At 35.3% G+C, this 12544-nt stretch overlaps 1 protein-coding gene across 1 annotated transcript in view; it reads right to left on the reverse strand.

The window, feature by feature from the left end:
* Nucleotides 1-12217, reverse strand: part of CFH (complement factor H) — a 37374-nt gene extending 25157 nt beyond the window's left edge. The window contains exons 1-6 of the mRNA XM_067001434.1: nt 12051-12217; nt 7157-7342; nt 5547-5652; nt 4156-4232; nt 2825-3019; nt 239-409 (exon numbers count right to left, since the gene is read on the reverse strand). Of these exons, the coding sequence (XP_066857535.1) occupies nt 239-409; nt 2825-3019; nt 4156-4232; nt 5547-5652; nt 7157-7342; nt 12051-12111 (796 nt within the window). The 5' untranslated portion in view covers nt 12112-12217. The remainder of the gene's footprint in view (nt 1-238; nt 410-2824; nt 3020-4155; nt 4233-5546; nt 5653-7156; nt 7343-12050) is intronic.
* Between the last annotated feature and the right edge of the window lie 327 nt (nt 12218-12544).

The following is a 12544-nucleotide window of genomic DNA, read 5'->3' on the forward strand; positions in this document are numbered from 1 at the left end:
CGCAAGAAAGGCTGAATTAACCATTTTTTGCTATGGCCTCTCATGGAAAACTCATATCCAGTTGTTTTGTCCCTCAAATCCCTAGTCCTTCCAGATCTTCATGGTGTATTGGCAAGATGTGGATGATGATTATTTAAAAAAAAAAAAAAAACAATAAACTAATTATAATGATTATGATAATAATGAAATTACTTCCAAATACAACCAGTGTCCAAAATAACTTTAGGAAAAGGCAGACCAGTGCAGTAGGGGGTTGGATGCCATCCAGATTCAGTACATAGTGCATCTGCTCTTTCACCAAATGTGTATCCTTTTTCACAACCAAACTGCAGTTGTTCAGACTCCTTGTAAGATGACTTTGAGTTACGCACAAATCCATGAGGAATTGCTGGTACATTACAGATAATATCTGAAGTTGAGAAAGACAAAATACATATATTTTTATCAATTTTTATTTGCTGAAAATAAATGTTTATTGGAATATATATATATAGAAATATATTTTCCACGTGACTTCACAGAAATTATGTCAACATAAACGCTTTCATTTGGAAACCATCTGGAACTTATTTGAGAACTCTTCAATGACCTGATTGTAGGTGCCAAGTAGAAAGTACAGTGTAGCACAGCTACAGTAGTAAACTGATTCAAAAGACAGCTTTCAGGTCTATGCTTTGTTTTTAATGGCTTTCAGAATCAGTATATACAGTATGGGACATTTTAAAATAAGCAACTAGGCTAGCTGAAATTTAGGATTTTTTCCTTTTTCAGATAATTTCATTTTCTTGTAAGGAAAGCCTGAAGCTCTCTCATGTTCAGTAGATGATTAGTAAAATTTTAGCATCAACCGGAAAAAAAGCATTAAACTATCTGGCAAACTGACATTAGAATACCTAGCTATCTATAAAAGAACCCCAGCATCTTCAGCTCCTTGACAAAGCAGTAAAACTACTGAGATCTTGCAGTTTCCAAAATCTGAATTCCTAAAGTCAGATAATATTCATGGCTTTGTTTCCTAGGCTATAGAGAAGGACACCAAAGGGTTATCCTGGATTCGTCTGCTGGATTTACTTTATACTTCCCCTGAGACATATTTCATCATACCTATCTTTGTTTAATAAAATTCACTATATTCTACAAATGGTGCAAGGACATGTGTTTAATCCCATTTATGTTGTTCAAATTAAAATAAACAGGTGTTTCAAAGCGGCAAAATTTAGCTCTGACATTGTGAACAGACCATACATGTATCTGACATCCTAACAAACACACCTGGTCTTACGAACATATACTTCCAGATGAGATAATATGTAAATAATCTAAGAAACTTGATGGACCAAATATCTGACAGAGATTGTTACTTCCTGTGGTTCATTCTTATGTACTGACAAGCCAATCCCATACAATTCCAGTTTGCAAAATGGGAGGAATAACCCCATTCACCATGACAGGCTGGGGGCCAACTGACTGAAAAGCAGCTTTATAGAAAAAGACTTCACGGTCCTAGTGGACAAGTTGAACAGGAGGCAGCATCCCAGGCTACATTTGGACAAGCATTCTCAGCAGGTCCAAAGATGTGATCTTTGCTCTTTACTCAGCACTGTTAAGACCACATCTGGAGCACTATGTCCAGGTCTGAGCTCCCCAAAACAAGAGAGATGGACATTTTGGAGCAGGTCTAGTGAAAGTCACAAAGATAATTAAGGGAACTGACAGATAAAGAGAGGTTTAGGGAGTCTACAGAAGAGAAGGTTTATTGGGAATCTTATTAATTGTATGGGAATGCACAAAGCTGTGCCAGGGGAGGTTCAGACTGGACATTGCGAAAAAATTCTTTACTGTGAGACTAGTCAAACACCAGAACAGGCTTCCTAGTGAGTGGTTGATGCCTCTTGAACATTGACGGGAAAGGGGCATTTAGATGATGCCCTTAATAATATGCTTTAACTTTTGGTTAGCCCTGAAGTGGACAGGCAGTTAGACTTAATGATCTTTGTAGGTCCCTTCCAACTAAACTATTCTACTGTATTCTATATAAATTTCTGACTGTGATAGGTGAGGTGGAAGTAAAGATGATGGAACCTTGCCTTCTCATTGGCAGGTAGTGACAAGATGAGAAGCCACAGGCGCACAAAGAGGTACAGGAAATACCGCTTAAAATAGGAAAATAATTTTTACTTGGGGGTAGTCAAACAATGAACTGGGTTGCCCAGAGAGGCTGTGAAGTCCTCATCCTTGTGGATGTTCAAAAGCCTACTGGACATGATCCTGAGCAACTTGCCCTAGCTGACTCCATTTTGAGGGACCTCACCTATTCTGTTATTCTGTAGAAACTGAACATGAATTAACCTTCTAACTTGTCAAAACACAGTAGTTTGAAGAAAGAAAAATCCATCATGATTTCTTTGCATTTTACGTAGCTTATGAACATGAATGAATTAGAATCATACTTATTTTTTAAACTAGGTTCATATAGATTCAAAATAATTTGTAATTACTTTGGTTAAATAAACACTGAAGTGATTGAATCTTATGTAGGTACTGAAGCTAGTTTCAAAGAATTGAATGCAGCCTGGCAAACCATACAGCTTGTAGTGAAAATGCAGAACAAACAGGTGGTCCATTTTGACTACGTTATCATACAATATTCTCTGATTTCTCTTTCTAATCCTACTTTTGCAAATATGTAATAGATATTGTTCACAGACAAGCTATGCTTAATTGCTGTGCAATAAAGTGAAAGCTTTGTAGTTTCCTAGGTGGTAACCAGTCCCTAGAAGTCTGTGCGAATAAAGCTTATTGCAGATAATAGTGTTCCTTTTACCTTGGCATTGAGGTACATCGCTATCCCATCTTCCATCAGAAGAGCAATGTATTTCTTTAGATCCAACAAGCCTGTATTTTTCATTACATTTAAACTCTACAACCTGGCCAAAGGAATATTCTTGGTTTAGATCAAATGCACCAGTCATGACTATTCTTCCATTTTCTGGTGCTTTTACAGGTAAACACTTTGCCACTGGAAAACAAAATAAAGCAAAGCAAAACAAAACAAAAGAAAAAAGACAGCTATTTGGTTGGCTATTCTCTGAAATATATTGATGCACAAAAATTACAATACAGATAAACCACTGTAATTACCTTAAAATTTAATATATATATAAATTTGCTATGTATTCTGATGCCATTTTTAACAGACATTTCAACCTAATGAAAACTCTTCAGGCATGAAAGGAAAATTTTATAAGGACTTTGAAACTGCAGTATCTTGTTGATGTGACAAAAAAAAAAGTTGGAAAACATTGCTCTGCATTGTGCAGGGAGCAAGCTGTATGCCTAAAATTGAGGACACTCAAAATTCATTCAGTTGAACGTAGAATACCTGAGACCAGCTATTAGGAAATCTTAATTTAAAAAAATGAAAAAAAAATCTAAAATTACAAATTACTTTTAAAAGTTAAAAATTATCTCTGGGAAGAAAGGAAACTTTTTATAAAGGAAATTTTTATAATCACACAGGTTTGAAACTGATGAAAAGATTTCCAAATTCGGGGAAGTATCTAAGCTATCCCGTTTATTTGGTTCTGGGGACTGGGTGTCTTTTATTCTCATTCTCTCTACTAAGGTTGTTCCACTGTATGCTAATAGCGAGAAAAACTTTAAACAAAATCTTAATAGCTAAGATATTCACAATGGCAGAAGAGGAAACAAGCTATAAACAACAGACTTTCATATACATGTGAAATGTCTTATCCCAGCTGTCTTTTATAACTGTGTTTTACAGATACCTACACATTTGGGGTCTTTATCTGAGGCAGAGCTTTAAGCCTGTCTGCGAGTGACAAGACTTAGTTCTGTGAGTGCTTTTTGATAAAAGCTTGAGTGTTTATTGGATTAAAATGTCTGAGCAGGCACTGTAAGAGATTCACTATTGTATAACTTGAGTTTAGACATTTGTATATCTATGTGAATTAATACTAGGGGTTTAATCAGTGAATATTCTTGAGTTGTTATTAACACCATGAGAAGTCATAATAGTCACAATAGACAACAGCAGCCCCACAGAGAGTAGCAAGATCACAGGCAAGCTCTAGATAGTATCAGACAGATAAAAAAATAACTTTGATAAAGAATTAAATGTCAAACTCCATTTACCTTCACAGTGAGGGATATCATTGCTCCATCCATCTGCCAGACACTCACGGTAATTTTTTTGGCTAAGCATCTGGTATCTTACAAGAAAAAAAGAGTAAACAATAAATTACAGTCTCGTGAAAGAAACAGCAGTGCTGCTGTTTTTGAAGCAAAGGAAGTAGGTTTCAGATATTTGAGTACAGACTAACCAAAACATAACAAAAGAAAACAGTATTTTTCTGCTTGTCTCCCCTATTTTGTTTCTTTTACTTGCATATGGCAAAAATACAAAACCAAAAAAAAATAAATCATAAAGTAGGAAGTAATTGGTCAGGTATATTCTTCATTATAGATATACCAAGCTTTGTCTAGAAAATAAATGACCTAGGGGTGATTTACACAATCATTAGCTAGCAGAGTAAATCTCACGCTGTCTATGCTCCAGTATGAGTGAAAGCCATGGGACAGCCATACGTATTCCATGCTTTGCTGAGTTAGAATTCTCTTAGGTTTGAGGGCATCATAGCCACAACGACACTGCTTCTGCTTAGTCTGGAATGCGGTCAGAGAGGGATTACAGCTAGTCTGAAATGACAGAAGAACTGTCTGCATTTAAGGAATTAAGGAGAATATTGATTTTGCAACTCATATTTATACTAGACTAGATCCAGTAATACATTCCAGCAACTCAAAGTGTGCAAAAGCATGGCTAAACCACTGTATTGTGCTTATGGCTGATTTGCATTTCATGAGGAAAGAATGTAGTTATAAGCATGTTTACCTAAGCACAATACTATATATTTGCCTTACTACAGTTTTCATTGGAGAAGATGAATAGAGGGAGAAGAGAGAACTTCTTCCAAGAAGTCAATGAAGAGATGTTATCCAGTCTTCAAACATTTTTTACAATGCATTTTGTTTCATAACTCACAGAAATGATTTAAGCAGGACTTAATGGTTGTGGTTCTGAATAGGTGATTCCATTGTACTGCCTAATGACTTCACCAGATAACTGCATAATGACTGCCTGCTGAGAGCAAAGATTCCAGCATGAGAAGCTGTGTTTCCATCAGCTGGCTGGTCAAGTCATGAGGCAGCTTTACAGGCAGACCATTAGTTTTGCTTTCTACTTGGACAACCGTGATTTCAAATGAACTACAGCCTTATCTGTTTTAGACACTTTGGATGACAGCTTAATGTGTGTGAAGTACAGTTACTTCAATACCACCAGACATGAGAAACAGTTATGTTTAGTATTCCTGTAATCTCATTATTTTAAATTAAAAAATAACTAAATGTTCTTAAATATTAGTAAATTGCAGCTGCTTTAGAGACAACAAATCTATTACTGACACTTCTCTTATCATTAAAACCTTAAATTAACTCCCATATACTGAATTAAATAATATTACCCATCATTACATCTGTACTCCACTCTAGCACCAAAGACAAACTCATTTCCACTGGTAAGTTGAAAGGAACCAAACTCAGTATCTCCGGGATGTCCACAGGGCTTATCTGGTAAGAAAGACAGAAAGAAAAAAAAGTACTTACACCATACACAGAGTCAAAATTTGAAAGACAGCACTTTTCTATTAATTAGCAGAGTGTATTTCATGCAGAGTGTATTGTCAAAAATACTCAGCATTAGCTCAATTAACCTCCTTTAATGAATCACTGTTTTCAATGAGAACATATTAGAGTGAGAATTGTTTTTATTTATTTATTTTTTAAAAGTAAACAACAAATTAGGAGCTTTCAGTCCTTCAAAAAAAGGCAGATCTCATCTTAAGTTTTATGATACATTTAATGGCAGGATGTAACTTCAGCTTTTCGTATACTTTCTGACATAAACTGGTCCAAATCTTCCACCACAGAAGCAATCCATGACTGGAAATGAAATTTCCTCAACCTGATGGGGATTGTGTTGAGTAAAGAGAGATTACCTGAGGCCACAGGAGTCCTGTGGTCCTCAGCCCTTTCTGCTCAAAGGACTGTAAAATAAACTACATGGCTAAACTATATTAGGCCTCAGAAGAAATCCTTCATGATCCCTGTCAAACTAGGCATTTTCATTTCTTAGATCATATCAACATCTTGTTGTTTCCAAGGAAGAGGTGTTTGAGTAGGCCCTAGACTTTCTCCAGTGTGACACAGAGGAAATGGACAACCCCATGACCAACTTCACTGCTTAGTGTGGCCTCTCATAGAAAGGGGATGTTATCACTTAATCTGTGCCAAATCACCACTTTTTACCTTCCACCCGCACCTTGCCAATGTCAGCATCTGTTCACTTGGTGGCAGTATTTCCTAAAATATGTAACTAAAAAGCTACAGCAATTTTTGTATGATTGGAAAGAGCTCTGTGCACTGAGTATTTATATAAATACATGTAAAAATAAGAAGGAATTAACATAATTTAACACAAGAAAGATAAAATTCTGACTGCAAGATGCCAGAAAAATAACAGAACTGTTTAACTGTTTTGTTTTGTTTTTTAACATGCTAAAACACAATTCTTCCATAACCTGCCATTTATAGGCAATATACAGTGACTAGTTATTTTTATTTAATTTAAATGCAGAAAGGTCCATATCAGCTGTATAATGGACCTCTTTGTTGTGGTACCTTAGCTTGTGTCCCAGATATACTATAATTGTATCACCTAACCTAAACCAGAAACACAGCTGCACAGACATAGATAGAATGATGCTAGAATGAAAAGTGTCTTGGATATTCTTAAAAGCAGATTCTATTCTGATAGCAAACGCACAGATTGGGTTGGTAAGGCTGGCCTAGCATAAATCTTCTGTAAAGCAAAAAAATATTCCTTTGAACTGGAGAAAAGGAAATTACACAAATGTTTCCTTTTGCATACATGCCTTTTAAGATGATATTTTAAAGGATGCTGAAATAAACAATGTACAGGTAAAGGTGCAATTGAAATTTCACATTAACATTGCTGGCAAGGTATGTGACATGCCAGGTCAAATGTTTGTATGTATTTTGCATAAATACTTACTTCTGCATTCTGTCAGTGGGCGGCGTTGCTTCCATGCTCCGTCATCACACTCAAACAAAATTCGTCCATATTTTATATATCCAGGCCGACACCTGTATGTTACTTGAGTACCATGTGGATAGGGAGGGTTGTTCCATGTTTCAGTAGGCACTTCTTTAACTCTCCTAGGAGGAGATTGTTCACAAGCTAAAAATTATAAATAAAAATATTGGTGACTGAGGAACATGCTAGAAACTGCAAAATATTTTTACAATAGAAAATGTAGCAAGAAATCCTGGTAACATTTGTAATCAAATGAGCATATCTTTTCTACTTAATCAGCGTAAAAAGGGAAACTACCAAGAATCCATATTTTGTAGGAACAAAAACTACATACTGTATAGTTCATTAATATATTTTAGTTGCAAAGACTGGGACCAGATATTAGTGCCCCAGCTCAAACCACAAACATCTCTTACCCTTCCATCAGAGGGAGCTGATGGGGGAGCAGTCCTTTCATTGCCGCAGAGAACAACTTTATGCACTCTGTAGATTTCCTTTCCAACTATTTTCTCCAGGTGCCACCACCATCCTTACTGACATTAAACTCATGTGCCACTTAATCAAGTTCAGTCAAATCTCCCCTTGCCTTCACATTCCCTAAACTTTCTGTCAGGCTAAAGTTATCTGATATTCCAAAACATTTCCCCCTGTCCATGAGATTACTTCTTATGACATGTTACATGATGTAATCAATTCTGGGTATTCACTTTGACCTTTGTAAGCTTCAAAGCATTTTGACTCAGTTTGGGGGGTGAGGGCTGTCTGATATTTCTCATTAGCTCAATATTATACAGTCTACCCCAAAAGTTCCTTACTGGGCCTTCTTCAGTGTTGAAGAAATGTACAGCCAATGTAAATTTTAAAAAATGAACCTGAATTAGTTTAATAGAAGTTTCTCAACAGTTTCTCAACTTCTTGATAGAAGTTTCTCAACAGTTTGAGAATGAGACTAGTCACACTGAAGGGGAAAGAAACAAATGTTGGGAAGATGTTAAGAAAGACAACAATCTAATGTTAAGAAGGTTAAGAAATGCTTTTTGTTTGTTTATAATCACTGACCTGATTTCAGTGACTAATTCTTTACGCCTGGGTGACTGAAATGTACTTATTTTAAAGGCTGAAGCTTTACCCACAGAAACAGACTCTAGACAGTCTAGCTGATTAGATACAAGTAGTCTGCTTTATATCTGAACATCAAAGGTGAGAATTCATCAAGAATAAATAAAGCAATCTCTGAGAAATTAAGCCTTAGAAAATAAACGAAACTTCCATGTAGAAAAGAAAGGGGAGAATAAATGTTCACTAGGCAAAGATATTTCTTGGTGAGTGAGATTCATTACTCAGTACAGAGCTGGCACCAAAATCCTCTCACCAGTTTAGTTGTCAGGCCACAGGTTTGAAAAAGCACCAGTGCTGTTACTGGTACTTTCCCACAGATGGTCCAAGTGCTGTGAAAGTGGGACTACAGGAAAAATATTTAAGATCTTTCCTCATGCAAGGGATGTAGGGTTATAGCCTGCTGAACTAAACTGGCGACATTTCAACCAAAGATTAAGTAATGGGACTTCTAATCCAAAGTGAGCAAAATAAATCCTTATTCTTCCATATCAAAGTGTGCAAAGTGAATTTTACTTTAGTTAAGACATCCCCTGAACATTCACTGTTTCTATGTCAGTTTGTGGAATGCCTACCAAATCAGAGACAATTTTTTGGAAAATTCCTTAAAGCTTTGGGAAAAAAAAAATCTTTTAAGTATAATTTTAAGTAGTCTGTAGCTATGATATTTTGAAAGTATGAAGAAAATAATGCTCATTGTGAGATCTAATAACTTTCTTTTGACTGGCTTAAATACCCAGGAAAGGTAGACAAGCCTTGAGGATACTGCTGAAGTGATAAAGGAAGAGTTTAAATTTGCTCACAGGTTCACATTTTCTCCAACTCTTTTAGCTATTCTAATAACAAGCATGTTCCTTCCGACCAATCGTTCTATCCTGAGTATATAAGATTGCTCTGTCCACCAGAGGGTATTACCCTACTATCAAAAGAGAGAGTAGAGACTCACTTTTATTAACAAAATTCATTAAGACACATTTAAGACACATTCTCATTTTAATACATTCCCCACCCCCCAAAAAAAAAAAAAAAGCAGGAATAGGTGAAATGAATAGTACTCCTCTAGCTGTCACCATCTTGCAAGTGTGTTAAAAATGGCTATTTTAGCCCCCCCCCCCCCCCCCCCCCAAATTGCCTATAGTGTGGCGAGACAAGGAATTTTTCCAATTCTACATTTTTCATTAGAACTCCTTACAATCAATGCTTTCAGTTTTTAAGCTGAGAAAAATTCTATGATTTAAAGAATAACTTAATAGAATAACTTAATAGTTAAACATGTAACCAACTTTTCTTATAGTCTATGCCTGCATCTGCTTATTACCGACTGCAAGAATATTCAGATAGCAGCAAATCTCTGCAGCACATCAGTACAGTGATCATCTCACATTTAAAGCAACACATCATTTTCAGATCCTGTTTATAAAAAAAGTCATAGAGAAATGGCACATGGTATCTTAGCTGCCTCTGATTCAGACATTTAAACTTACTGTTTTCATCCTCATTTGCTATAAAATAACTTTTTTTTTTTTTTCAGGTATAATTCCTCACAGTTTGATCTCTTTAACCTATTTTTTTCATTTCCTTCCCACAAGAAATGATATGTTAAAAATCGGTCTATGAACCAATCTTTAGAATGTACCTTTAGAATATTCTTAAATATTCCTATTGTACATGAGTAAATTGCTTATCTCCCCACCCCCCAAAAAAAAACCAAAAAACCAAAACACTTTGTGTTTATCACGACATAGTGTGCCTTGGTCTATTAAATTTCAATGAGATTGACATTGAATATGCTATGATTTCTCCAAACTGCTAAAAAGTTTTCATATGGCAGCAAGTAAGTCAAGCTTAAGTTGAAGGTAATACAGGATAATGTTGGATGTCCAGATTGAATCAGCTTCTGCAATGATGGAAATCTGCAACAGCGCACTTGGGTGATGGCTGGAAAGCCACAGGCTATTCAGTAGAGGGAGAGTTCTCTGCTGTATTCACCCCTTACATCTGAGTTGTTACACTTTTATTGACCATTGTGCAGACTAGGGACTCCTAAGTCTCTTCACCGTTACTAAGACATATTTGCTTCTGGATTTCATTTCAACTCTCTGACTGTTCTTCACCACTACTGCCCTGATGTCAGACTATGCCATAGCAAGTGTTACTCTGAAGTGCCACAGTATGTGTATGTATTTCGGACCACAGTTAATTATTCTCTCTCTCTTTTTATTTTTATTTTTTTTAAATGCAGTTTCTTGGTAATTTGAGAAAAATAACTCTGCTGACAGAATGTACTTCAAAACTATATTATGCACTTTGATCTGGGTACTCAGTAAAATGTTTTTTTTTTTTTATATTTTTATATTATAAAGCATGGCTTAAATGATTCAAATCATTTTGTGGACAGCTGGAATTAATGATTTAGTACATATACGTGACTTGATCTTGGTTAGAAATAGCTCAAACTGCTTTCTCACCATTATTATGCCAGTAGCAATTTCCAGAAAGCCAAGCACAAACTATGAATTCAGGTAGAAGTATATTTCAGCCCTTGTGCAACAACCTAACTCTCAAACAACTCACACAGACTTCCAATATGAAGCTTGAACTAAGAACCCAGCATGGCCCACGGTAGTAGTTGTCCCAGATGGATCAAATATTGCCACATTTGCATTCCTTTGCTATCTCTTTAATCTAAAGAAAGCATTGTGAAAAGAAAACACAAATTCAGGCAAACTCTCTTTTCAAATTCCAGGATCTTTCTAGACTACTTTGCAAAAAAATTATTGTTTAGTAGTTGCATTGAAGAAGCATTTACTGTAAGTATACGTAAAAAAAGATGGTACAATTCATTAACATCAATATTTTTCACTTTTTTTTTTTTAAGTAAAATCTATCAGATTGCCTTGATTAATAAAGTCTTCAAAATCTTCACCTAAAATTAAAACAACCTGAACTGAGCACAGACACACTAGCTCCAAAACAGACAGTGCCCTTTCTCCAACGGTTTAAGAAAACAAACAAATCCCCTCCCCCCCCAAAAAAAACCAAACAAAACTAAAAACCCATATGGAAAGCAAAGCAATTAAATAATTAAATGGGCACTAAAAACATAAATACAATATCAAGGGAAATAAATTGAACAGTGAAGCAGAAAACATCATTAGAGCCTTCTGGAAAAACACCCAGAATACTAGCTACCTCTTTAAACATATACAAAAGCATATCTGCATACATTTATCTCATTTAATTGATGAAAATACCACAGAACAAGCTGTCATTCAACAGCTATTTTGTAAGCTAAGTCAGTCACTAAACATTTATTTTTCTCAGATTATCTCATAGACTATTCCAGACAGAAAAAAAAAAAAAAAAGGAAAAAAACACATTTATTGAATATTCTCTATTTTAATCTACTGACTATTTACAGGTTTTAGATGTTAGAACAATTAAAAATATAACAAATAACAAATGATTTGTCTGGTTGTAGTTTATAGAGATGATAACCATTTAAAAAAAATGTGCAACAGTTTAGTAACAGCAGTAGTTATCCAATAAATAGGTGAAATAATACCCATGACAAGATACTGAATCCTGTGTTAAATATTACCAGAAGAAATCTCAATTACTGTTGACAGAACTTCATTAAAATAGGCTTTAATTTGAAGATTTTATTTACAAATTGTTTTAGTAACAATCTTCCTACACACTTTAAGAAAGCATTTTTTTTCATATTAAAGCTTACCTCTTTCTGCAGTACAATACACCCAACATAGGAGGAGAGCTGTATAGCCCAAGAATGACATTCTAGTGACTCAGAAAAGGCATTCAGTACTGTAGCCAACTTTTTTGATTACTTTATGCACTCCTATTTTACTCACTGAGTGACTTCAGGGACTGACCTTGCAAACCATTTATACTGTGAGTGATTTCAGCAGTCACTTCCCCTAACCCTCTTGCAACACACAAGGGTTTATTTTTTTTTATCTCCAAATGTTGCTAAATAAATAAATAAATAAACGCCTGGCAATTTTGAATGACACTGTCCCTCCCTGCGGTGTGCTTGTTTTTACATCATACCCCCCCCACCCCCCAAAAAAAGAAGTTGTACATATAATTTTTTGATGTTCTGTCTTACATGTTTAAAAAACAAACCAAAGTAATATTAAATGTGTGTAAAAATGAACATCTCTACTACATACATTTAAGACCTATGTTGAAAATAACTGAAATACAAAG

Source organism: Anser cygnoides, chromosome 8, assembly GCF_040182565.1.
Source record: "Anser cygnoides isolate HZ-2024a breed goose chromosome 8, Taihu_goose_T2T_genome, whole genome shotgun sequence".
NCBI classification, from domain to species: Eukaryota; Metazoa; Chordata; class Aves; order Anseriformes; family Anatidae; genus Anser; species Anser cygnoides.